General features: G+C 44.4%; 3 protein-coding genes across 5 annotated transcripts; 1 reads left to right on the forward strand and 2 right to left on the reverse strand.

Moving 5' to 3' along the window:
* Positions 1 to 190: 190 nt before the first annotated feature.
* On the reverse strand, positions 191 to 3357 carry sde2 (SDE2 telomere maintenance homolog (S. pombe)). The gene is made up of 7 exons (XM_027016644.3): positions 3037 to 3357; positions 2734 to 2851; positions 2505 to 2616; positions 2169 to 2338; positions 1735 to 1840; positions 992 to 1547; positions 191 to 794 (listed from the first exon to the last, which is right to left on the reverse strand). Exons 1-7 carry the CDS (start codon positions 3136 to 3138, stop codon positions 576 to 578), a joined length of 1383 nt encoding a protein of 460 aa, XP_026872445.3. The 5' UTR covers positions 3139 to 3357; the 3' UTR covers positions 191 to 575.
* On the forward strand, positions 3291 to 4238 carry mrps28 (mitochondrial ribosomal protein S28). The gene has a single exon (XM_027016645.3). It carries the CDS (start codon positions 3407 to 3409, stop codon positions 3950 to 3952), a length of 546 nt encoding a protein of 181 aa, XP_026872446.2. The 5' UTR covers positions 3291 to 3406; the 3' UTR covers positions 3953 to 4238.
* Positions 4158 to 22160, reverse strand: capn1b (calpain 1, (mu/I) large subunit b). 3 transcript variants are annotated; one of them, XM_081705957.1, is made up of 23 exons: positions 22026 to 22116; positions 20948 to 20965; positions 19650 to 19896; positions 18260 to 18329; positions 12925 to 13043; positions 11734 to 11867; positions 11244 to 11412; positions 10746 to 10829; positions 10402 to 10487; positions 10093 to 10167; positions 9716 to 9876; positions 9293 to 9462; positions 9039 to 9050; positions 8229 to 8440; positions 7975 to 8014; positions 7393 to 7458; positions 7245 to 7302; positions 7028 to 7092; positions 6854 to 6922; positions 6333 to 6411; positions 6064 to 6177; positions 5438 to 5496; positions 4158 to 5011 (listed from the first exon to the last, which is right to left on the reverse strand). In XM_081705957.1, the coding sequence occupies exons 3-23, from the start codon at positions 19893 to 19895 to the stop codon at positions 4985 to 4987; spliced, it is 2115 nt and encodes a 704-aa protein (XP_081562083.1). In that variant the 5' UTR covers position 19896; positions 20948 to 20965; positions 22026 to 22116; the 3' UTR covers positions 4158 to 4984. The 3 variants fall into 3 exon arrangements, with proteins under 3 accessions (XP_081562083.1, XP_026872443.2, XP_081562084.1); XM_027016642.3 differs by lacking the exon at positions 20948 to 20965 and having other exon boundaries at positions 22026 to 22160; XM_081705958.1 differs by lacking the exons at positions 20948 to 20965; positions 22026 to 22116 and adding an exon at positions 20665 to 20919.
* Between the last annotated feature and the right edge of the window lie 2 nt (positions 22161 to 22162).

Genomic DNA, 22162 nt, shown 5'->3' on the forward strand with positions numbered 1-22162 from the left:
TATATATGAATCTATATAGAATAACTTTTATTATATCCCAGCGCTCTTATACGTCTGAGACTGGAATGATGATCCCATCGTAAAATTAGAAACAACGCCAAGGTTCTATTTCTAATCTATAATTACGTACCATGACCATTAGCCAGCTCACCTGATGTACATCAGACATAAAAGTACACAAAAGACTTAGAAGTGTGAAATGGTACTTTACTAAATCAAAATGCACAACTACAGTAAATGGTGAAAAAAAAATTAACTGAAACTTTTATAGTTAGGTATTTGACATATTACTTCTCCATTTTATATGCCTGAAATCTTACACAGTGCATTCATCTCTTCCCTCTCTACACAGAACACATCTCCATGTATTCATTATTAACAAATTAAGAGGTTATTTAAAATAGGATGATTAAGCAGAATCTTGGAGCATAGATCCTACTTTCAACCAGCGAGCACATGGCTGACGATCTTAAAGTGACAAAATCTTAATGAAATACCTCCAAGTAAATGTAATTTAAAAAAACAGAGTAAATTATAGAGTAAATATTAGAAACAAAATGATGCGTCTGTCCAGGCTATTTCTTCTTGCCCTTGCTGGGTTTGGCTAGGAGTGCGGGATCAATCTGATCTGGCTGCAGGCCTCTGACAGAGTAGAGGCGCGCGGCACGCTGCTGCAGTGTCCCCCCGCACTTCAGCCCCCGCCGCATCAGTTCCGCCTTCAGCTGCTCCAGACCCAGGGCCTCCAGCTCCTCCACCCCTGTCACAGACAGCAGGTCCACTGGGCCCTCTGCCTGCTGAGATAGATGGATAGGGAGACACAAAGATAGGGGGGGGGGGGGAGAAGAGAAGCAGTCATTATTTATAGTGGTTACTTAGTCACACACACAATTAATGTTTAAGAGACAACATAAGAAGAGACATTTATCAAAAGCAGGTATAATGCACAGCAAATAAATCTCAGGCACACTGCATGTCTGAGCACGTGTCTCACCACTGGCTGAGCTGGCTGTGTGTCTTCACTTTCAGGTGGGCAGATGTCGTTCTCCCCCATGTCTTTGGTGTCCGTGACAACAGCCTCGTCGGATTCATGCCCACCGCCGCTGTTGTGTGTGCTTTCCTCTTCTGGGGTACACTCCCGTGTGCCCACCTCCTCCTCTCCCACTCGCTCCTGGCTGTGGGAGGGGGAGCAGGTGGCTGGGCTGCTGGTGTGACTGCTGTTGTTGGGATGGTCCTGAGGCTCAGGATCCTCACTCCCCATGCTGGAGTCTACTGGTACTGCAGCTAGCGGAGAGCTGTCGGAAGCCCCAGGCTCAGGATCCTCACTCCCCCTGCTGGAGTCTACTGGTACTGCAGCTGGCGGAGAGCTGTCGGGAGCCCCAGGCTTGGGATCACCATTCCCCCTGCTGGAGTCTACTGGTACTGCAGCTGGTGGAGAGCTGCCCGAAGCCCCAGAGACGGAAGTTGAGCTGGAGGAAGATGTTTCAGCTTCACAGCCATCACTGTCTCCATCCGAACTGTCTATGCTGGCCAGGTCCTCAAGACCAGTCCTGGACAATTCAGTAACATAATTCCATTATACTTTGAACAATTATGCACAAGAGTCTGAGTAAGAATACTGAGTTTGGATCACATATTTCATTAAAAAAGAAACAAACCAACAAATTTTGATCATCTACTAGTGACTGTCCAATAATGACTTCTTTCTCATTGCACTTCATCAGAGTGACTGCTTACCAGAAACGATTCCTTTTTGTTGAGGCATGGCCATGTTTCTGAGCCGGGCGTTTGCGAGTTGGCCCTTCCACTGCCTGCACTAGGCCACTGGATGAGGCCTGCATGCCTGGAACAAAGAAACAACAAAAGCAAAGTAGTTTCAACTTTGCCTTTATAATCAGATTTGGGTTTCTGGACAAGACAGAATTTTTTTTTCATAAAAAGATTTTAGAGGGAACAACCACTAGCAGATGTGAGATTCTTTAAATTTTGAAATCTCCTACAGACCTGCTTTTTTACCCACAGTTTTGTTTTGTTTTGTTTTTTACCTACAAAAAAGTACAGCATCAGTATGACTCCATTTATCAATTCCTGACTTAGGCTTTGCAAAGCAATGATACCCAAGCTCCTTACTGGTGATGGCAACAGTCTAACTGCGCACTGAGCAACCACACCTTTCAGCACAGAATCCTCCAGTCTCTCGGAGAGATCGTGGCACTGCTGTTCGTAGTCCGCGTCTGTGAAGTGGTGCTTCGGCTCGGCCAGCTTCCTCTGAATGCGCTCCAAACGCCGCTGCTCCTTCTCCGCTTCACGCTCCGCTTGCTTCTTCAGCCACTCGGCCATCCTACACGAAGGCGGACATGAACGCAAGACCCGTCACTCCCATCCGCAGGCCAGATACGGACGTACCGTTCGCCTTCAGCCATAATTTACATCTGCGAAGCTGGCGAAAGAAGACTGAAGGAATCCATTTATAAGAAAAAGACACCGGGACTGCTATGTAAAGTTACTCTTTTTCGTGATTGACGTCGCGCAGTCTCCGTCCGCTCAAATCCCTACATGCCTCGCGGTTGGTGGTTTTCTCAATCTGCGCCCCAAGCGCTCTCAGCATAGAGCCGAAACCTGACAGATGTAAACACAGGTTAGGTGGTTAGAAAGAAAGAATGCGAATATCCATTTATGTAGGTAACTAAACGTACCTACAACCCACTACACGCCATCAGAACAAGTTAAATTTACCCCCTTTGCCTCCACACAGACGAAGTTCCAGGCGATAAACTGCTCCAGCTTGGAGTTTGTTGTCGTTGTTTGATATTTGGCCATTGTGTTTAACGTAGAAATCCTCAGACGGGATTCCCTAATTGGAAACAAATTATCAATCGATATGTTAAATGTTCACATCGGCTGCGATTCTAAGTCATATTGTGACTTTTTATTGACTAGTTAGCTACCAACAAGTAAGAGCAGAGCTTAGCCTGCTAGCTAACTTAACTAGCCACAGTTTACATATTCACACAAACAACGAATCTAACAGTTACTTACTTCACTGGAGACAAGCAATCCCTTTAGATCCCCTACTGTCGATCCATTTACGACAGAAAGATTAATAAATCGTAAAGAATGAGAAATGACGAAGACTTCCATGTTATTTACTTTACCGCACCGTCGCAGTTGAGGCTAATGAACTGTCGACACACATATACGTCACTACGGAAAACTCAAGAGTATGAACGTTTTAAACTCCCAATTTTACAAATGTACCCATTTTAAAAATACAAAATGTCAAGGTCGTATGGTTCTATTTAATAACTTATGCGAAATATGTTAATCCATAAATTAATTTTACGTTTGGTTATAGTTTTTGCTTTTTTAGCTCCCAGAACCCTCTGGTCAGAGCTGTCGTCATTTCAAGATGTCGCGCGTGTGCAAGGTTGTGAGTAGCGCGTGCCGGAGAACGTTTTTCCTCGCGAAGCCCAAAGCTTTCATCCGCGGGACGTTTCACAGCGCTGACGGAGGGGAAGCGACTGCGGACAAGGCAACCCCGGCGACCGAGAAGCCGAAAAGTGGATTCGCTGCTGCGTACGAGCTCCACTCCGAGCTGAAGCAGAAGCAGATGGTCCCAGAGGGCGAGTCGGGCTCCGCTGTGGGCGAGTCGTTCGCGTCGCTGTTACGGCGCTCCGCGTTTGTGCAGATGGGGCCGGCGAGTGACAAAATCGTCACGGGCAAGATCTTTCACGTCGTCCGGGACGACCTGTACATCGACTTCGGTGGCAAGTTCCATTGTGTGTGCAAACGGCCCGCGCAGGACGGCGAGATGTACCAGCGGGGTACCCGCGTGCGGCTGCGGCTGCGGGATCTGGAGCTGACCTCGCGCTTTCTGGGCGGGAGCACCGACACTACGTTGCTGGAAGCGGACGCTGTTCTCCTCGGGCTGGCGAACGCACACGCGCGGGAGTAGGGCTGCACGGCCGCGCTCAGAACAGACCTCACACATGCACGCCACGTCCATCATTGACGTTTCGGATGTTCACAGCATGTGCGTTATCTTAACTGCTGTCAACAGCGTCGCTGTCCGTGTCTAGGATGTTTAATGCCATCCACCGCACACAAGGGAACGACTTCGACTGCTTTGTAGCATTTATAAATATACGACGCAAGATAAGTCTTTATAATTGTCGCTTTATTAATGTTCAGCCGCACCACAAGTGAACGACCAAAAGGAATAAAACCTTCGAAAATTATAACTTGCACTGTTGGTGTCTGAGAATGCTAATCAGATTAGGTTTGTTTTTGTTTTCTTTGCCATGACCTTAGATACACCGTGATGAAATGTGTGTTTATGCATGGAAATTAGATTCTTACTGGATACCTCGTTGTATCTTCAAGAAAAGTAATTTCAGTTCTATAAACTTTATTCTTTGTAAGGCAATCCCTGACTGATCTATAACAAGACCCAAAACATGCCTTTCTGTGTTTTTATAGGAGGATAAGTTGTGGTAAGCTTCCCAGTGGACAGTGAATACACTCATTAGATCCAAAACAATCCACATGGGGGAAAAAACTTTTAAACGCAGCTATTAAGATACGAGAACATCTCTACAAAATGAGGTTAGGGACATGCTCTTAGGCACAGTGCTGGATTAATTTGCTCTTAATATCATGCAGGAATATACATACAGGCATATATGGAAGAGATATTTAGCTGAAGGTCAAACTCACTGACTATTTGAGTTGCTACTCTCTTGCATAGTTAGGATATGTCTTCAAGTTGAAGCCAGACATACTAAGCTAAGATACCAAGGTGTCTAAAGGTGATAGCATTTGTTACTGATGTGGATAAGGCAGTCTGCATGGGTCGTCCAGACATCTTTGTGTTGGATGAGGCAAATTAAAGCTTTGAATGGGGCATCGGGGCACACCTGTGCCAGCACCTGCAGTGGTTAGCAGCTTGCTCATCAGGGGCAGGGCGGCAGCGTTCCTGTACCAGCACTCAACCGCACATGGTCAGGTACAGCCACTGTGTGACACAGAAGGTTGAATGGGCAAATGAAGGAGGAAGGAAGCTTATATCGGTTTTTCTGTACAAACCTCTGCGACTTATTTTATTCTCCCTCAGTTCAATTGTGTGAAATGTGAAAAAGGATCCATCTTAATTTTTAAGTAGTTAATCTTTTAACTTTATTTAAAAGTTCACCAAAACTGTACGAATGTTCATAAATGGTACTTAAGTGTAGTATGGGAATACTCGTTTTATTATTGTCTGACCCTGAGGGGCAGGTCAGAACCTTCAGGTGCTCTCCTGAATGTGGCAGACTTTATGCAGAGTCTGTGATCTATGCGCCACGTGTTCTAAGTATTTTCAGGAAATAATGACTTGGTCAGGGAATCCCTGCACACCAATAAGCCTACATTAGTGAGAAAGGCATTAAGTCAAAGAAATCACCTCAGACAGGTTAATCTCAGCAACCCCAGTTCCATCTTTATCCAACTCCTGGTAGGTTCCTGTTAGACAAGATATATTTAATACACACGTGAGATTACATGAAGTACAACAGCAGACTACAGTGTGAAAGGTGTGGAACGCCTAGTTTAGTTAAAACACTGACAGAACTGATCTAAGCAGTTCAAAGACATTAAAGAAAGGTAGTGAGTTTAAACATTTTGTAATATTTAGATAAGGTTTCCTCAGAATATAATAAGATAAGAAAATGATCAAATATGTGCTATGTGGACCTCCATTGTCCATCTCAGCAGAGTCCAGTTCTGATGGCCTCGACCAGTAATTGGCATCCTTTACAGCAAAGTCACACGGCCAGTAGATGGAGACAGAATAGTTATGGATGGTACCTCTACTTACCTGTCAGTCATGTTGCACTTATACAGATTTAGTAGGAGCACTTAAGGGAGGGGCTTATTTGATTGTCTGTTGTGTTTCAAGCTAGCCACCTTCACTTCCACCCAAATCACTGACTATACTTTATAAGTGGCTTCTGGATATTAGAACAGTGTTAGATCTTCAGGGCCAGAGCTGGGTGACCTCATGGTGTAGTAATATGAGTAGGTACATACTAAACATGGTCTCCAGCTTCACCAGGCAACAGATAAAGTTATCGAAATCAATCATCTCTTTGTCTGCGTATCGCGCCACTAGCACCTGGTTCAGCTTGTTACTGAGCTTAAAACCTGGAGAAGAAGGAAGAGATGTGCATGTAACCAGTAACATAGCAACATGGTTCAAAGAGAGCATATTGATGATGTAATGATTATATTGATGCAAATCTACCTCAATATATACACACACACACACACACACTAAAGCAGTGAGACTCGGTCCTTACCGGCTGATTCTAAGGCCAGCCGCATCTCGTACGAGCTCATGCTCCCCGACTTGTCCAGGTCAAACTGCCGGAATATTCCCTGTGGAGATGGTGCAGAGAGGTCAAAAGGTGGTTGGGAAAGTCAGGCAGCAGGGCTGGGATTTGCTAAGATCATTCATCTAGAGTAGTGGTTCCCAAAGTGGGGGGGACACGCCCCCTAAGGGGGACATGGACCCATTGCAGAGAGGGCTCAGCAAGGCAAATGAAGCAAAAGATGTGTATATGTGTGTCTGAGGCAGTGGGCTTGAAAATATTCTTATCTCCAAAATGGGAGACTGCAAAAAAAGTTTGGGAACCACTGATATTGAGCTATACTTTCCTGTCCTGAGGGAACCCTGCTTCCTCTGATTCAGACTCCCAGCCAATTATCAGGTTCATAATAGTCTGAAGCAGATACAGTGCAGAAAGGGAAACCCTGGAGTGGACCTTCAGGACCAGGAGAGATGAACTTTGGGCTACACAGTGAAGAACCAGTCCCTCACCAGCCACTTCTTGATCTTGTTCCATAGAGTCTGGAACTCCACAATACCCAGGCGAGCGCTGCCGTCTTTCTGAGAGTCACCTCAGTCAAAGGCTATTTAGTCATATGTATAACACTGTCACATACTCTAATAGACATCTGTGCTTTTGAAAAGTTAAAAATTATAGTGGGATACATCCAGGAGGCACACCATACACCTGCAGGCCTCCAAACTGAATCCGTCTGTCTTTAGATCCTTGTCTGAAAAATGCAGGAGAACAGAGTTAAGTCTCTTTCTCTCTCACTCACACACACACACACACACACACACACACACACACACACACACACAGCACTACTATTACCACCAGGCTGAAATGAACTCCCTAAACAGCACGCAGGGTGAGGCTTACGTTTGGCCATTACTCTGTTCAGGATGGTCCTCAACTCATGAGCGGACACCTCCATATCCTACAGAGCAGGAGAGAGTGTGGGCCTGTTAACTATGGCAAGACCACACGCCCAAGCCACACAGATAACACACATCACAAACATGAGTACCTCTCCAGAAAGCTTAGCAAACATGGCTCTGAAGGACTCGTCTATATCCTGCTCCATTACCTCCTCCTGTGTCAGTGGAGTAAAGCCACACCCAATATGTTAGAATACAATAAAGATATGCTCAGGCAAAATATCTATTTTTTATGTCACACAACTTTATTATTGTTGCTTAGATGAGGATCAAGTCCCATTTTACTTGCCATTCATGCATAAATCCAGATCATTTCACAAAGTGTTCACAAACTTCCCGACAACTGAATTTTTAACACACCTGTATGTGTTATTATTCAGAAATTATTATTTGGAAAGGAATTAAAGGAACTATCATGTTTTAGAGTTAAAATGTTGATGTTGCATTTTTTTTTTTTACCCAGGAATGAATCAGTATGGTGGGTCAAAGATAATACCAGGCTGTTGGGGCACAACAGGTGAAAACACAGGAAAAAACTGGCATCAAAAGTACTACATGATGAGTTAAAAAGTCACTATATCTACGGCAGTCTGAACATGCCAAAAATGAACCAAAATCCCAAATGTGCAAAAAGTAGTTCTAATAATGCACTTTGCCATGTGTGTCCTTACCTCTTCATCAGGGGTGAACGATACATCATTGTCCATCTCTCTGAAATATAAGAGAAAGGGGAGAGCATTAAAACTATCTGCTGTTCACTTAAAATTTAAGACCACCACTGTAAATAACAGGAAAACTCCACTGATGCTTAAAGACACAAAGGTTAATACAAAGCTCATATTGGCACAAATGAATTTGCATGACTGATGAATATATAAGTAAAAAGGTAGACAGATAAATCAGTCCGTCAACCAAAGTTCCTCACAGTGTCTCAGACTGCTTCTCGGTGAAGACCCGGAGGACGAAGTCGGCCTCTTTCGCAGGCTCGAAGGTGGAGGGCACGACGAGGTACTCCCCTGGAGGCAGCCGGAAGCGGGCGCTCACCTCTCGCAGGTTGATGAAGGTCTGGGAGCGTGCACAAGATCCATGGCGCAGGAAGAAGTCCTTCTTCAGGTGCACACTCGGGCTGCCGCGAAGCTAGGCCACAGAGCACAGCCGTGGGCCGTCACCAGGGGGTGCTCACGAGCCCGTTTTTTTCAACCCAGTCCTCCCGACCTTCTCTACATGGTGCACTTTTTCGCTCTTTCCCAGCTCCTGCCTGACCTGAACCCAGCCATTATCAACACTGGATATTTTCCACAGGTTTACTGATGTACCCTGGCTGGTGGATCCCAGAGGCTGAGAAACACTGCCCAATACATTCACAATGTGCTACCATTAAAGAGACTTGCTACCCCAGAACTAACCAGCATAGTACAAGGGTGTTCAGTCTGGTGCTTTTTGTGCGTTTTTTGCTTTATTTATATGTTTACTGTGAATCTTTGTCTATGAATGTTGGACATTTTTCTAATCGACTGTTGCTACACACTGACAAATCTGGGACCTGCAAACCTTTGCTTAGCCCAGTTATCTGTGCTTCCTTTAAACATTGTACTGTTGTATTGTGTCTGTACACTCTCACAACTATAGAGTTGAGTAAAAGTTCTGACAGAGACCATATTTATTGAGAGAGAGTGTGTGTATGTATTCCAATCAAATGATAACCAAATCCAGCCAAACATAAAAAGGGCCTTACCTCGTCTGGGACCTGGAAAAAAAAGAGAGACAAATAAAGAGGCGTGAGGTGGCAGGAACATTAATGGCATTCAGAAAACTTCCAAAGTGATCACTGCCTAGAAGTGATTTGGTGAAGACCTTCAGCTCTCTGTCTCCCTCAGACTGAAATGAGATGAGCAGACAGCCAAAACTGCATCACTTTTTCACATTACTCAGACAAACCCCAACATTTCAATCCCTGGCTGCTACTCTGTGACCCCCCTAACCCCTGACCTCATAGATGGCGAAGCCAATGGTGTGCATGTCCTGGCCCTGTTTGCGGTAACGACGCCGGTCCTTCTGCATCAGCGCCACCAGGAAGCTGCAGGCCACTTCTTCATCATCAGGATCATCATCCTCTTCCAGCAGTGTGATCTTGTACTGTGGGTTGATCCAGAACGTGTCTGAGTGGAGAGACGCCCAAACATCACACACAACTCAAACATCACACACTGGATAATTTTATAAAGCCCCATGCCAAGTATCTCCTAATTAAAGCATGTATTGCACATGGACAAAAGCATGACTGAATGAACAACCTTGGTAAATAAAGATATCACAGTGTTTTTAATAGTATATGAATGCATGAATAACATTAGCGTGATTGTATTAATGTGTGTGTGTGTGTGTGTGTGTGTGTGTGTGTGTGTCCCTCACTGGGATGGTTCCTGCAGCCTCCAGCAGTGCTCCCTCTTCTCCAGCTGCCCTCATACTTGATGGTGTTCCAGTTGCTCAGATTATCATCGTTCAGGGCGTCAGGACTCAGGTTACAGATCTCCATCCTGGAGAACTGACGCTGGAACTCCCGAAATGGCATCCTGGGATAGCAGAGAGAGAGATGGAGGGACAGAGAGAGAGAGAGAGATAGATATAGAGAGAGAGGTGGAAAGAGAAATAGAGGGAGGACGCACAAGACAAAATAGTTTAATTTTAGTTTCCTACTTCTGGGTAAGTGTGTAAGTGAACACGGATCAAGAGGTCTGAAGCCAGTGGGCGGAGACTAAGACCCATGCTGACTCCTTGTGAGGTCTCACCAGAACTCTCCGTCCTCCATTTTGCTGTTCATCTCCTCTCGTTCAGCAGGATCAATGTGGTTCCACTCAGACGAACTGGAGAAGAAACACAGCAATGTCAGCGGAGCAAGCCGTCATGTTTCACAGACAAACCCCCACAGAGCTAAAGCGCTTACGTATGAATTTCCTGAAGATCATTTCAGGATAATTCAACTTTCAGGACCAGGTATTGTCTGGCAATATTATGTTTTGGTTCAGTGAAACATCAGCATGAATTTCCTACAGAACTAGCTGGCTTGTCTTTAAATGCATTCTAACTGGATGACTCACTTGTCACTCCACGCTCCTGTCCATTCCACCTGGCCCCAGGGGTTCCTGATACGAATGAGCCTTTCTCTGTTGCCACGGAAATCAACCTGTAAATACATTCGCCAACAGACATGCGCAAACATAAAACAAACAAACAAACAAACAACAAAAAACCCCACAGAAATATGCTTTAAAAGACTGAACATAAAATGTTTAAAACTGAGTTTTGCTCAGCAGCTTGTCGGTGAGTTTGGGGCAGTTTTCCAAAGCCCATGGACAAAATTACAGCTGGGTCATTTAATGGTTGTAGATCACATGAGCAGATAAAAGGTTAGACGGAAGTAGACAGAAGGCTTCTGACTGACCTCCCTGAGACCTGTGACGGAGTAGGCGTGACCTTTCACCAGCTTCTTAAACGTCACTGCTTCCATGTCAAAGGCACTAGTTATCTGTCACACACACACCAACATACACTTCAGGATGTCTTCCTTACAAAACAGTTCGATGCCTGCAGCTCACACAGTATGTGGTGCATTATATATAGGAAACATGTTAGGAGATATGGGTCCCACAAAAAACAACAGGGGCGTCAAAACTCCGACAGGCTGAGGATTGTCCCACCACCAGCTGATTGTATTGCTCCAGAACCACAACATCACCCCTGCACTGTGGTGTCCTGATGGGGCTGCAGGCCTTGGATGAGAGCCCCAATAAAGACCGCGCTGACCAGGTGCCGGGGACACCACAACCCTCTCCTTCAGGAGAGAGCTGAAAGGGAACACAGTGAACTAGCAGGGGCTGGTGTCACGTTAACGGCCTTGTGTGTGTCCTCCGGGCCAGGCAGGGGTGCTGGGTGGACTCACGTCAATGGAGCAGCCCAGCAGTGAGCCTCTCTCCAGGGCTTTGGTGATGATGCGGGGCAGGTCCCGTGGAGCCTGACGCAGCTCGTACATCTCAGCCACTCCGCCCGTGAAGTCCTCAAAGCCTTCGGTGGTGGAGCCTCCAGAGAGGGCCTCGTATGAGCCATTCAGTCTTGAAACACACACACACACACACAATTTATAGGGCTTTAATGTACACGAAAACCATGAGATGAGAGATATATTGGAAATAAATGGCCCTCATTCTTGCACATATTTAAGTCCTCATTTGGAGATATCAAGGACAGAAACAAGATCAAGGGTGGGTGGCTGAAAGTAGTCACATATATTCTCACACACACACAGATACGCAGCCCTTTCTCAGGCACATACATATCTACCCACATTACATACAGCGGTACATATCCACTCACATACTCACCATAGCCTGAGTCTTCCCCCCAAATGTCCTCACATGTCCCCACTCACTCACTTAGCATAAGCCTTCTCTAGCAGGGCACTCCAGAACTCACTCCCCTCAGCCGAGTGAACAAACAACAGCTCTCCATCTTTCACCGGCAGCCGATCATCCACGACGACGTCCACCCATTCGCCAAACTGCCAGAACTGTACAAGCAGCACACAAAGTAGGATCCACATGTGGGGGGTGGAGTATTCACATGCATAGGATGTAGGGGGGGCGGTGGAATCTCCTCACACTCAGCATGTGGGGGGTGGGGGGGTGGAGTCTCCACACGCTCATTATGGGGGGGGGTGGAGTCTCCACACGCTCATCATGTGGGGGGGTGGAGTCGCCACACGCTCAGCATGTGGGGGGGGGGGGTGGAGTCTCCACATGCTCAGCATGGGGGGGGGGTGGAGTCTCCACACACTCAGCACGTGGGGGGGTGGAGTGGTGTAGCATCATCAGAACAGCTCGTGTGCACATGCCAAAAAATATCAGTGACACAGCAACAAAAAGCAACACCAGACAATGCCACAGTCATTTAAGACGGGTGCCTTATTTAAATAAAGAAATAAATCAGGTAATTTGTGTTTACTCACCACAATGATCATTATTATTGAACTGATGTTGGCTGCTCCTTTGTTGATTAACTGAAGCTCTGGTACTTATTGTTTATTGCACTGATTGTTGCCTGAGATAGAGTTTATATGTTTTTGCACTTCTAGGCATCAGCACTGATTCCTGTATTTCAACAGCAGTCTAGTTCAATGGTATCTTGAACTCTAATCTACTCTACTGATTAGGATATATTCTATGTGTAAATGACAAAGCACATTTGTAAGTCACTCTGGATAAGAGCATCTGCCAAATGCCGTAAATGTAAATGTAAAATTATAAAGACATTTTAAGTGATTATGAACAAGAACTCTGCCTGCCTACAACAGACTAGTTATAGTTGCCTGTACACATAGTACACACTAGGTATGGTGGTAACCACGTAAAGGGGTACTATGTGTTCACTATATATTTAAACACACACCATGTGCCACTTTAGGACATGGCAATTAGGACTCAGGCAGGTGTGAGATGGGGATCTTCTAAGGTTTGCAGGATGGCAGGGTGTTACATGTGCAGTTCCAGATAAATTCGGAACTTTTAGTTAAGGGTGTGTTCCAGTAGTGCTGTAATGCAGAACAACGTGTGTTCCAGCGTGTGCACCTGGAAGTGGAAGATCCCAGCATAGTCGTCTGTAAAGCTCTGACCGTGGGGCACCACCCTGTGTAAGAGCTTCTCATTCAGAGTGAGAGACGCTATAGCAGCCAGCAACCAGCAGTCCCCTGAGACAGAGAGCGAGAGACAGAAGGAGAGAGAGACACAGAGAGAATTAGAGAGGAAAAGAAAAAAAACAGAAAACAGATTTTAGTAGGAAGCTACAGAAAACTGGACAATTTATACAAAACTGTCATAAGATCAGAGAAAACACTAACAGATACAATAACAATTATTTAGACTGTTTGTAATCGAATGTCCTTTTCCTAGTTACTGATAACTTCACTTTATTCCATTTTGGTTCATGCTGATGGTCTACTAATTTGTTTTATAATTATTGTTGCTATTTTAACATTTTCTATCCTATATAAAAACTCTTACTCAATTGTATATTAATAATACATCTACACATGCTGCATACTACATACTACTATACCAATAAAGCACATTTGATTTGATATGAAAGGACAGAGAGACGGTGAAACAGAGAGAAATACACACACAGAGAATCAGAAGTGGGAAGGAGAGAGGTTAAGAAACAGTAAGAGAAAGAAAAAACATTGAAAGGAGAGTAGGAGGGTGCGATGCAGGGAGAGAGAGAAAGAGGGAGAGAGGGAGAGAATGAGAGAGTGGGAGGGGGCATAATTAGACCTGTGTAGATGACTGGTGTGGGAGAGAGGGATGTCCATACTGAATCAGTCTTTGTTTCAACCAGGGCAGGATGTTAACTGGACATTTTCTTCCCAGCACAAATGAATGATTACACTGTGAGTGCAGTAATGGGGAAGCAGAATGCATCATCCCAGCCGTGAGCAGTTCTCTGCCAATGGCAACACAGCACAAACAGCTATCTGCCTGCATATTACCTCTCCAGAGCTGCATTAGTGTCTGCGGTCATTAAATGGGTCACTATTACATGCACAGAAACACAAAGACACACCCAAACACAAGGGAAAATTAGCCATCAAAATTCATTCCCCTAAGCCTCCAAACACAGATCACAATCTACTGACATACTGCATATAAAGACAGTTGATATGCTGACAGCGGTACGTATTTTGTTTATATAGTGCCTCTCTCATATCCAATTAATACCTTTTTAATTGGGATTTAAAAAATTGGTCAGACTGTTCTTTTGTTTCAGTGCAAAAGCACTAAATGTCCTGCCAACCCAGTGTAACTTACGGCCAGGAGGAATATGAGCAGATCCTTTTGTGTGTGTCAATACACTAGCAGCAGGATTTTGAATGTACTGAAGGCTGTTCAAATATTTAACAGGAAGTCCTATAAAAAGGCAAATACAACAGTTAATACGGGTACTGGTGAGTTTTAGTATCATCAGTGTTCAGTAAAGGGCAAAGACAGGCAATATTGAGATGGAAGCAAGCAGATTTAGTGTGGGTTGAGTAATGGTACTCATGATTGTAGAATCAAGAAGGATGCAATTTCAAGACTTGGGGCCTCTGGCCATAATCTCATTTTATCTGTGTATGAGAAAATTCTCATTCATTTAGAGTATCAGGGAGTGGTAGTAGCAGTATAATTGGTAATGACAGTGGAACTGGCACGTAGATATAAATGAACGTCATCTTACATAACAATGAACGTTAACACCATGGTTACAGATCATTTGTCCAATGGGCATCATTATTAAAAAGAGGAGACCATGAGCTGATCCTTGGGGCATGCCTTGAATGATGGGGGCAGTGAATGTTTTCTGTTGGAAAGGGGTGACCTAAACCAATCCCCTAGGCTACACTTAGGTCAAGCAGGAGTAAACTATTTAGGTGTCCAGCATCAGCAGACAGCAAAAGGTATTTACTCCCATTTGTGCAGTTTCAGTCCTGTGATGTGTGTGAAACCCAGACTGAAAAGGCTCATGGAGTCTAAACACCATGGCTAACACTTTTCCCACAACTTCATCTATGAAAGGTATGTTGGATAGGGGCCTATAGCTATAGAGAAGTGGGGTCAAGACAAGCCTTCTTCAGAATAGGTGTAATAGCTGAGGGCAATAAGGAACAAAACAGGAAGACAATTTTGTTTATCAATTGAGCAATTGGAGTAGAGAAGGCATGAACACAGGCCATGAGAAGAGACGTAGGGGCAGGATCTGGCTGACATGATGAAGAGCTAGACTTCATCAGGAGAGGATTCAGAAGAGAAGAATGGTTGAGGAGCAGAGGGAAATTGTTGATAGGCATTACTAATTTTATCATCAAAGAGCTGCAAGAAAGCTTAACACTGCTCAGTAGTACTACGGATGTGTAGCAAAGGAGGTTTGAGGAGTTTGTCAATGGTCCTAAATAAAAGTTCTGTACCTAGTACTACAGTTTTTAATAGCAATGAAATAAAGTCAGCAGAGGACCTGAATGAACTGAATGACCAGGTTATGCTTTCAAGGGATCTTGCCATCCCTTATGGCGCAGGCATATTCCAGGACAACAAAGCCAAGATTCATCAGGCTCAAATTGTTAAAGAGTGATTCAGGGATCATGAGGAATCATTTTCACATGGTGTCCTGACCTTAATCCCACTGAAAGTCATTGTATAAGGCTGTTGAAAAAATTCCATGGTGAATATGCACCGTAATCAAAGCTAAAGTCCAACAAATTAAATTATTTCAGTTTACAACTATTTCTCAATCAACACAAAAACACTCAAAATTTCAGATGTAACAAAACTAATACAGCTGGAACATATCACAACTGGAAACAGCAAGTGTGTCGGACACGTTCTAAGCTGTATATCCTAAGCGTGTCTGTATCTGTTATCTCCATGTCTGGATGCACCGAAAGGCCCTTTTAGATCCAAGGGCCGAAACAAACAAACATTCACACAGATTCCCAGATATGTACACTTTGAATATGCAGACTGCCTGAGGGCTTGTGTTATCTGCTTTCCTCCCGAGGAGTAGTTAAAGTGTGGTCCCTCAGCCTGCAACTCCACTGAAAGCCTCATAGTGACACACCGGTGACAGCAGTAAACTATTACTAGCACGCAGGTGTTACATCATACACCTTCTACCTCTCACATAAAGGCTGTATATATTATTACTGTCTACATATTTCTGTATCATTATATAGGTAATACTTCAAAAACTGCCCAGAGCTAGACATGTTGTATGTGTATGTAATTACTCATATCCTTGCAACATCAACATTACACTTAAGTAATAACAACCAATCCTTAAAGACAAGAAATACAAAAAAACTAATAACTAATAAATACTAAAACACTGAAAGCTCCTCACATCAAGGACTAATTTGTGATCATCTGTAGTGTTATAGTGCTCAGCCAATGTTCAATGTGTTACTTAACATTTCAGTTCCCAACCCAATTTCATTTCTTTTTTTCCCCCCTCAAAATGCAAACGCTGCGTGCACGCACACACGCAGAGAGAGAGAGAGAGAGAGAGAGAGAGAGAGAGAGAGAGAGAGAGAGAGGAATGGGTTAATAGATGGGTGGACTAAGAATGCACCACAGGGCAGAAATGAGTCTGGTTTCTGTGTGTCTCCATGTTGTTTCCCCTCACACTGCTCTGTTAAACAGGCATTTGTCTACCATCTCAGGAAGCTCTTCTTCAAAAGGCAGGGTCATTCCTTGTTTCTATTTGTACATATTTACATTACACTGATCTTCCTCCACCCTGTTTTAACTTTTAACATATTGCCTGAGACATTTAAACACACACACATATATGCACACACACACACAGAGCGAATGATGACACACAGCCAAATGCTCCAGAACTGCCACCTCTTAAACTACTTCTCCTGTGACTCATTGCATAGGCAGCGAGTTTTACACACCCCGCCCCCAGGAAACACCCACACACATCCATCCACACACACACACACACACACAAAGGGCTTGGCCACTTACGTTACATTTCTTATTTTCTTTTATACTCTTAAACTCTTCTCCCAGCCCCTCCTCCTTGAATGACTGATCCTGTTGCTTGCAGGTCCATTACAATCCATCACATTTTGTCTCACCATGCAATGTTGACCACACACACACACACACACACAACGTGGTCTCCAATGCTCAGTCAAACACTGCCTTTCATGACCAAGATGTAGCCTAACAAACAACTAACCTGACTGACAGGTAATGGGTAATGAATTTATATTTTGGAGATATGAATTTATATTCTGCCAGATAAAGGAGAAAAGACTTGACAGGGAGTTCCAGGTTCATGGTTATCTGCTACTATGTTTACAGTCATGATCCTTTCACTGGAACATGTCCACATAGTTCCATTCCTGTCCTCATCCTCACTGAACAGGACCAGGCTATTGTTTATAACTGGGAGCAAACACACGAGTCACAGCTTGAAAATCCACGTCTGTGGATTCTTGCCCAGGAGTCTGTCTGTTAACTGTGCCTCACTGGAGAGATTTATCCCAGCTGGAAGGTCGTAACTGCATCCAGGCTGACTAGCACTCCCCCATGTGCCACCTGACCTGCTTGCATCCCACGTTTTGTGCCGTCGCTACAAGCACTACTCAAGGGAGTCTGACGAAACAGCCCACACGTGCTTGCAAAGCAAAATGCATGGCGGGACTTGTGCAGTGTAAGAATGCTGTTGAGAAACCAAGTCCAGACATGAATTCCACAACACCCTTCAGCATCACCATGCACGCCCGCCAGCCGAACAGCGCAGGACCCGGGCAGGTTTCCAGGTGTGGCTGCAGGCTATGAGAGGCTGTGTGAAACGAACGTGTGCACTGTAGGCTCAGTGGTTAAGGTACTTGACTTGTAATTGGAAGGTTGCTGGTTCAAGCCCCACCCCTGTTAGGCCAGTGAGCAAGACCCTTAACCCTAAATTGCTCAAGTTGTACTTATTCATAATTGTAAGTTGCTTTGGATAAAAGTGTCAGGTAAATGTAAAATTAGAACTCCTCTGTAAATGCTAGGCTAGCTATTACCTATTGTGCCTTAAACATTATATTATAAAATGGCACGAGGAAGATTTTTGGGGAGGTGGGGAGTAGTTACAGTACAGTATTTCAGGATATGCACTGTACAGTAGCTAGCTCACATCTGCGACAGACGGCCAGTGAGTGAGTCTGCTTTTTAAAAACATGCTTTCGAGGGCAGGAATCCTTAACTGAACATCACAGCGTTAATCATTACTGCTGGCAATAATTTAACAGTGGGAATATCAGTGAGGACATCAGGCTAATTCAGTGGGCATATCAGGGATATCAGTGGCTAATTCAGTTACCCTTAATTTTACCCACGTTCCACAATGCCTAGCAGGTCAGTAAACACTCACCGAGGGCTCCCTGGCAGATGTCTGTCCGGGTGGCTCCGCCCACTATGAATTGAGGACTCGCCGTCAGCTCCTACAAACAGCACAGATATTACAAATGGATGGCAATACTGCCACAACAAACAATGGCACACCACAGGACCAGTTATTCCAGTCCAGTCCCACAACACACCTGCAGTTCCCAGTGTTTCATACTTCCTCATGAACTAATGAGCAGAATCAAGGGTTTTAGTGCCCTCTAAACCCCTGTGCAGGTTCTTGTAGTAACCCAGCAACTAATTCAGCTGTTCGGCCATCGTGCCATTGCACCTGACCTGAGCTGTGTTTCAGGTCTGGATTATGCTGTCGATGCGGTCTGGGTCTTAGGAAACTGCTAAAAATGGCCACATACACACACGCCCCCTCCCCTCCAACACATACAGTATATTCCTACAGAAAGTCACTTACTTACACAGAAAGTTACTTAAATCTGGTTTATATATTTAGTGAAAAGTGTCTACATGCTAACTCTATTCTTAAACCTTCTAAAATGTGTATTCTGCCACTCATAACTTCACTATAAGATAGATACTTTAAGCCGTCTTTCGACGGGAAATTCCTGCCCTTTTGGTTCTTGCACACACCCTAAACGTTGGAAACGTTAAGTAGTAGGCGGCATTTAGGCAGAAAACCCCACTTGCCAAGCTGAGAAACTATTAAGTCAGGACAGAGTTTCAGGCCTGGTTATTATACATAGTCATGATGAGGGACAATCCCACTTGGACAAAGAACAACCAGTTTTAGCTTTAGACTGTGTAATTGCATAATTACACAGAATTGTCCTCAGAATAATATAGAGTCATATACACACACTAGCAAATAAATCAATATCTGAACTGATATTCTTATCACAATTGTCCCATTTCTTCTGGTCACGGCTAATTTCTGCACTGTGACTGGTTCTGCTGCCATGTCCACACTGTGATTGGTGCTGCTGCCGTGTCCGCACTGTGACTTTATTTCTGCTACTTCATCTACTATTGAGCTGAACTGACAAAACTCAGAATTCCTGCAAAGCTAAAAGTATTATTGGCCCTTTCAGTGCACCTTGGACGTCAGTGTCCGTGAAAGACAAACATATGTTAAAAGCACACACACCAGGCACATATTTCCTGCCTGTGTGCAGCACCTGTGTGTAGTTGGGTCCAGGTCACACCCTAAATACACCTGTGTCTACTGTCTGAGGTGGGCGTGCCCATACAGCTATACCATAAAGGCCTTGGAGTTTCTAGGAATGCCCAAGCCTGAGAGAATGTAAACAGAACTGAAATAATTGGAATGGAATCAACAAAACCGCATCAAACAGCGTGTGAACAGCGCATGGGCAGGAAGTGGTGGTGTGTTTGGCACTCACCGTGGGCCTCTTCCACACAACGCCACGCGTCTTGGAGGAACTGGGTGCCAGCTCCTTAAAGCCCAACGAGGGGGCCTGGGCGGGGAAGTAGGGGTCACTGAACAGGGTGCTGCTCTCCAAGCACTCCCGCCTCAGTGCCTCGTAGTCCTGCCGCAGGAAGAGCACGGCCCGCTCATTGGTGCCCACACCCTCAGCCCGCAGACGCTCCCGCTGGATACGCGCCGACATACCGCCGAATGGGTACATGCTGCATGTGTGTGTGTGTTTTAAAGAAACCCATGCACACAAACAGACAGACAAACACAGAGACAGTGCAGAGAGAAGTGCAGTGAGCGTGTGAGAAAAAAGCACTTTGTGAACCTTTTGTATGTGTGTGTGTGTGTGTGTGTGTGTGTGTGTGTGTATAGATTGGCAATATTCTTAGCTCATTATACAGCTTTAAACTTTTAGTGTTTCTTTTTTTACAAAACACATTCCTCCACAGAAAGTGTTGCCAAGCTACTGGAGTGGGACTCTGCCAGTGGAGAGAGAAAAGCTTCCCTCACGGCCTCTGACACCACGCCATGAGTCATTAGAGGTATAAGAAGTTGCACTCAGGCAAGTGAGGGCTGAGTGGAACATGCAAGAATATGAAAGAGAAACCAGAGAAACCAGAGACACCAGAGACAGACACAGAGCACAGCAAGCCCTGAGCAATGGGGACACAGGACTGTGCACCAGCAAGAACAACATACATTACATATCGCAAAACATGTTTGACTACACGACACAATAACATCATGATATTGTATACATTAGTGAAACATTAGACAAGATTTTAATTAAAATAATACCTGTGATCTTAAGTGGGGGGGGGGGGTATAAGAAATTACTATGCATCATAAAGCTGGAAGGAACTCCTGCTTTTAAGTACTCCTTACTTTAAATAAGTAATCATTTAAATATTTATACAGGTGCCATTGTACCAATTTATCTTCTTGCTCAAAATATCCATCACCAATACAGTCCTACTTACTGAACATGAAGATGGCATTCCTCAGGCTGTGTAGGTTTTTATGACAAGGTATCTCTGGAATAACTATATACAGATAACTTCAAAGCATATTTGCTTAAAAACATAATCTAATATCATGCATTAGGCTAGATTTAGGCCTTATTTATGTCTGCAGGTCTGTCCACATCTCTGCTAGCAGTTCATGAAAATCATAACAAGGCCATACAGGACATGCAACTGCTTTTGCTAACAGGAAGCTTTAGACCACAGCCTGCACGACCGATGTGTGTGTAAAAATACTTGCATTTCCGTGATGCAGGATCTGGCTTTAAAAAAAAAAATCACAAATCGAAAGACCACCACGTCTGAGAAAAACAATTTAAATATAAATAAAAAACATAATTAATAAAGCAGCTAGACACCATCATTTCATGTTCCTAATGGTAACATATATTTAAAAAATGGCATGGTAGCTGTGTGTGGCCCTTTTGTGTCATACTTTCTGTGCTGCCGCACATGGAATCGTTAATCATAATCGCAATGACTGTCTTACACCAATAAGGCAATATGCAAAAATAATAAAAATGAAATCATTTATTTTGTGGTATATTCTCAGATGATTCTGAGGCGTGCTCCGTGGGCGTTTTAATTAAGCCAGGAAGATCCATCAACTATAAATATTTTGGTCAAAACGCAGTTTGTAAATAAATTCGAGGCCCATCAAATCTCAACATGTAGGTGCATAATCGCGATAGCGTAAAGCTAACTGCGGAAAATACACGAAAGATGTCCCTCTCGTAGGCCAACCACCCTTTAAATTTGTGCTACTATACTGCAACGTTTACAGTACTGCCCAAATCCAAACTGCTCTGTGACAAATCGCAGACAGGCGTGTTTCTGACCAGGTCCTCAGTATCTTCACACACGTTCGCGTTCAGCAGCCAGCACTGATTTTGCGCAGCCTACGGCCGGTCTAGACATATCGGCATCGCGATAGTTGGATTGCAACTACAGTGTTTGATTACGGTCTAAAGTAAGCATGCAGCGAGCTAGCCGTCGTTAGCTCAGAGAAACCAGTCAATTTATAAATTATTCATATGCCAAGGGTCCTGCAACAGTATGACTGATGGTAGCTATCTCTATATATATATAGCTATGGGTGCTGATTAATACGCTCACGCCATTCTATTCTGAATAGCTGGCCGGTTACATGTTAAATTTGTAAAACTACCATTTAAACGTGGTTTTAACTTGTAAAGAAACACGCGAATCCTCTTGCCAGAGATGATTCTTTTCATTTCCTTCGATAAAACCGATGCATAAAAATGACGTGGCATGTTATAAAAACACACACTGCACCCGCGTAGCTGAGTTACACTTACCGCTGTGTACTCGGCTGTCCTACTGGCCTGAGGCAACGCTGGTAACTACATAGATTTGACCTGAGCAGCCTAAAAGGATGCTATGAAGTCAGCAACATTGAACACAATCACGGCCCTGCCCAACCCCTGGAGGCGGG

The sequence above is a fragment of the Electrophorus electricus genome, chromosome 23, assembly GCF_041902795.1.
Source record: "Electrophorus electricus isolate QZ-2024a chromosome 23, ASM4190279v1, whole genome shotgun sequence".
Lineage (NCBI taxonomy): Eukaryota > Metazoa > Chordata > Actinopteri > Gymnotiformes > Gymnotidae > Electrophorus > Electrophorus electricus.

What these genes read in the sequence shown, in the direction of transcription:
- sde2 (XM_027016644.3), bottom strand. Translation starts at nt 3,138, where the DNA reads ATGGAAGTCTTCGTCATTTCTCATTCTTTACGATTTATTAATCTTTCT. An exon ending in GGAGGATTCTGTGCTGAAAG is followed by an intron (nt 1,841 to 2,168) that starts GTGTGGTTGCTC and finishes TCTTTGTTCCAG; the next exon opens with GCATGCAGGCCTCATCCAGT. An exon ending in ACAAAAAGGAATCGTTTCTG is followed by an intron (nt 1,548 to 1,734) that starts GTAAGCAGTCAC and finishes TGAATTGTCCAG; the next exon opens with GACTGGTCTTGAGGACCTGG.
- mrps28 (XM_027016645.3), top strand. Translation starts at nt 3,407, where the DNA reads ATGTCGCGCGTGTGCAAGGTTGTGAGTAGCGCGTGCCGGAGAACGTTT.
- capn1b (XM_027016642.3), bottom strand. Translation starts at nt 19,895, where the DNA reads ATGTACCCATTCGGCGGTATGTCGGCGCGTATCCAGCGGGAGCGTCTG. An exon ending in CATCTGCCAGGGAGCCCTCG is followed by an intron (nt 13,044 to 18,259) that starts GTGAGTGTTTAC and finishes TCTCTGTCTCAG; the next exon opens with GGGACTGCTGGTTGCTGGCT. An exon ending in CTAGAGAAGGCTTATGCTAA is followed by an intron (nt 11,413 to 11,733) that starts GTGAGTGAGTGG and finishes GTGTGTTTCAAG; the next exon opens with ACTGAATGGCTCATACGAGG.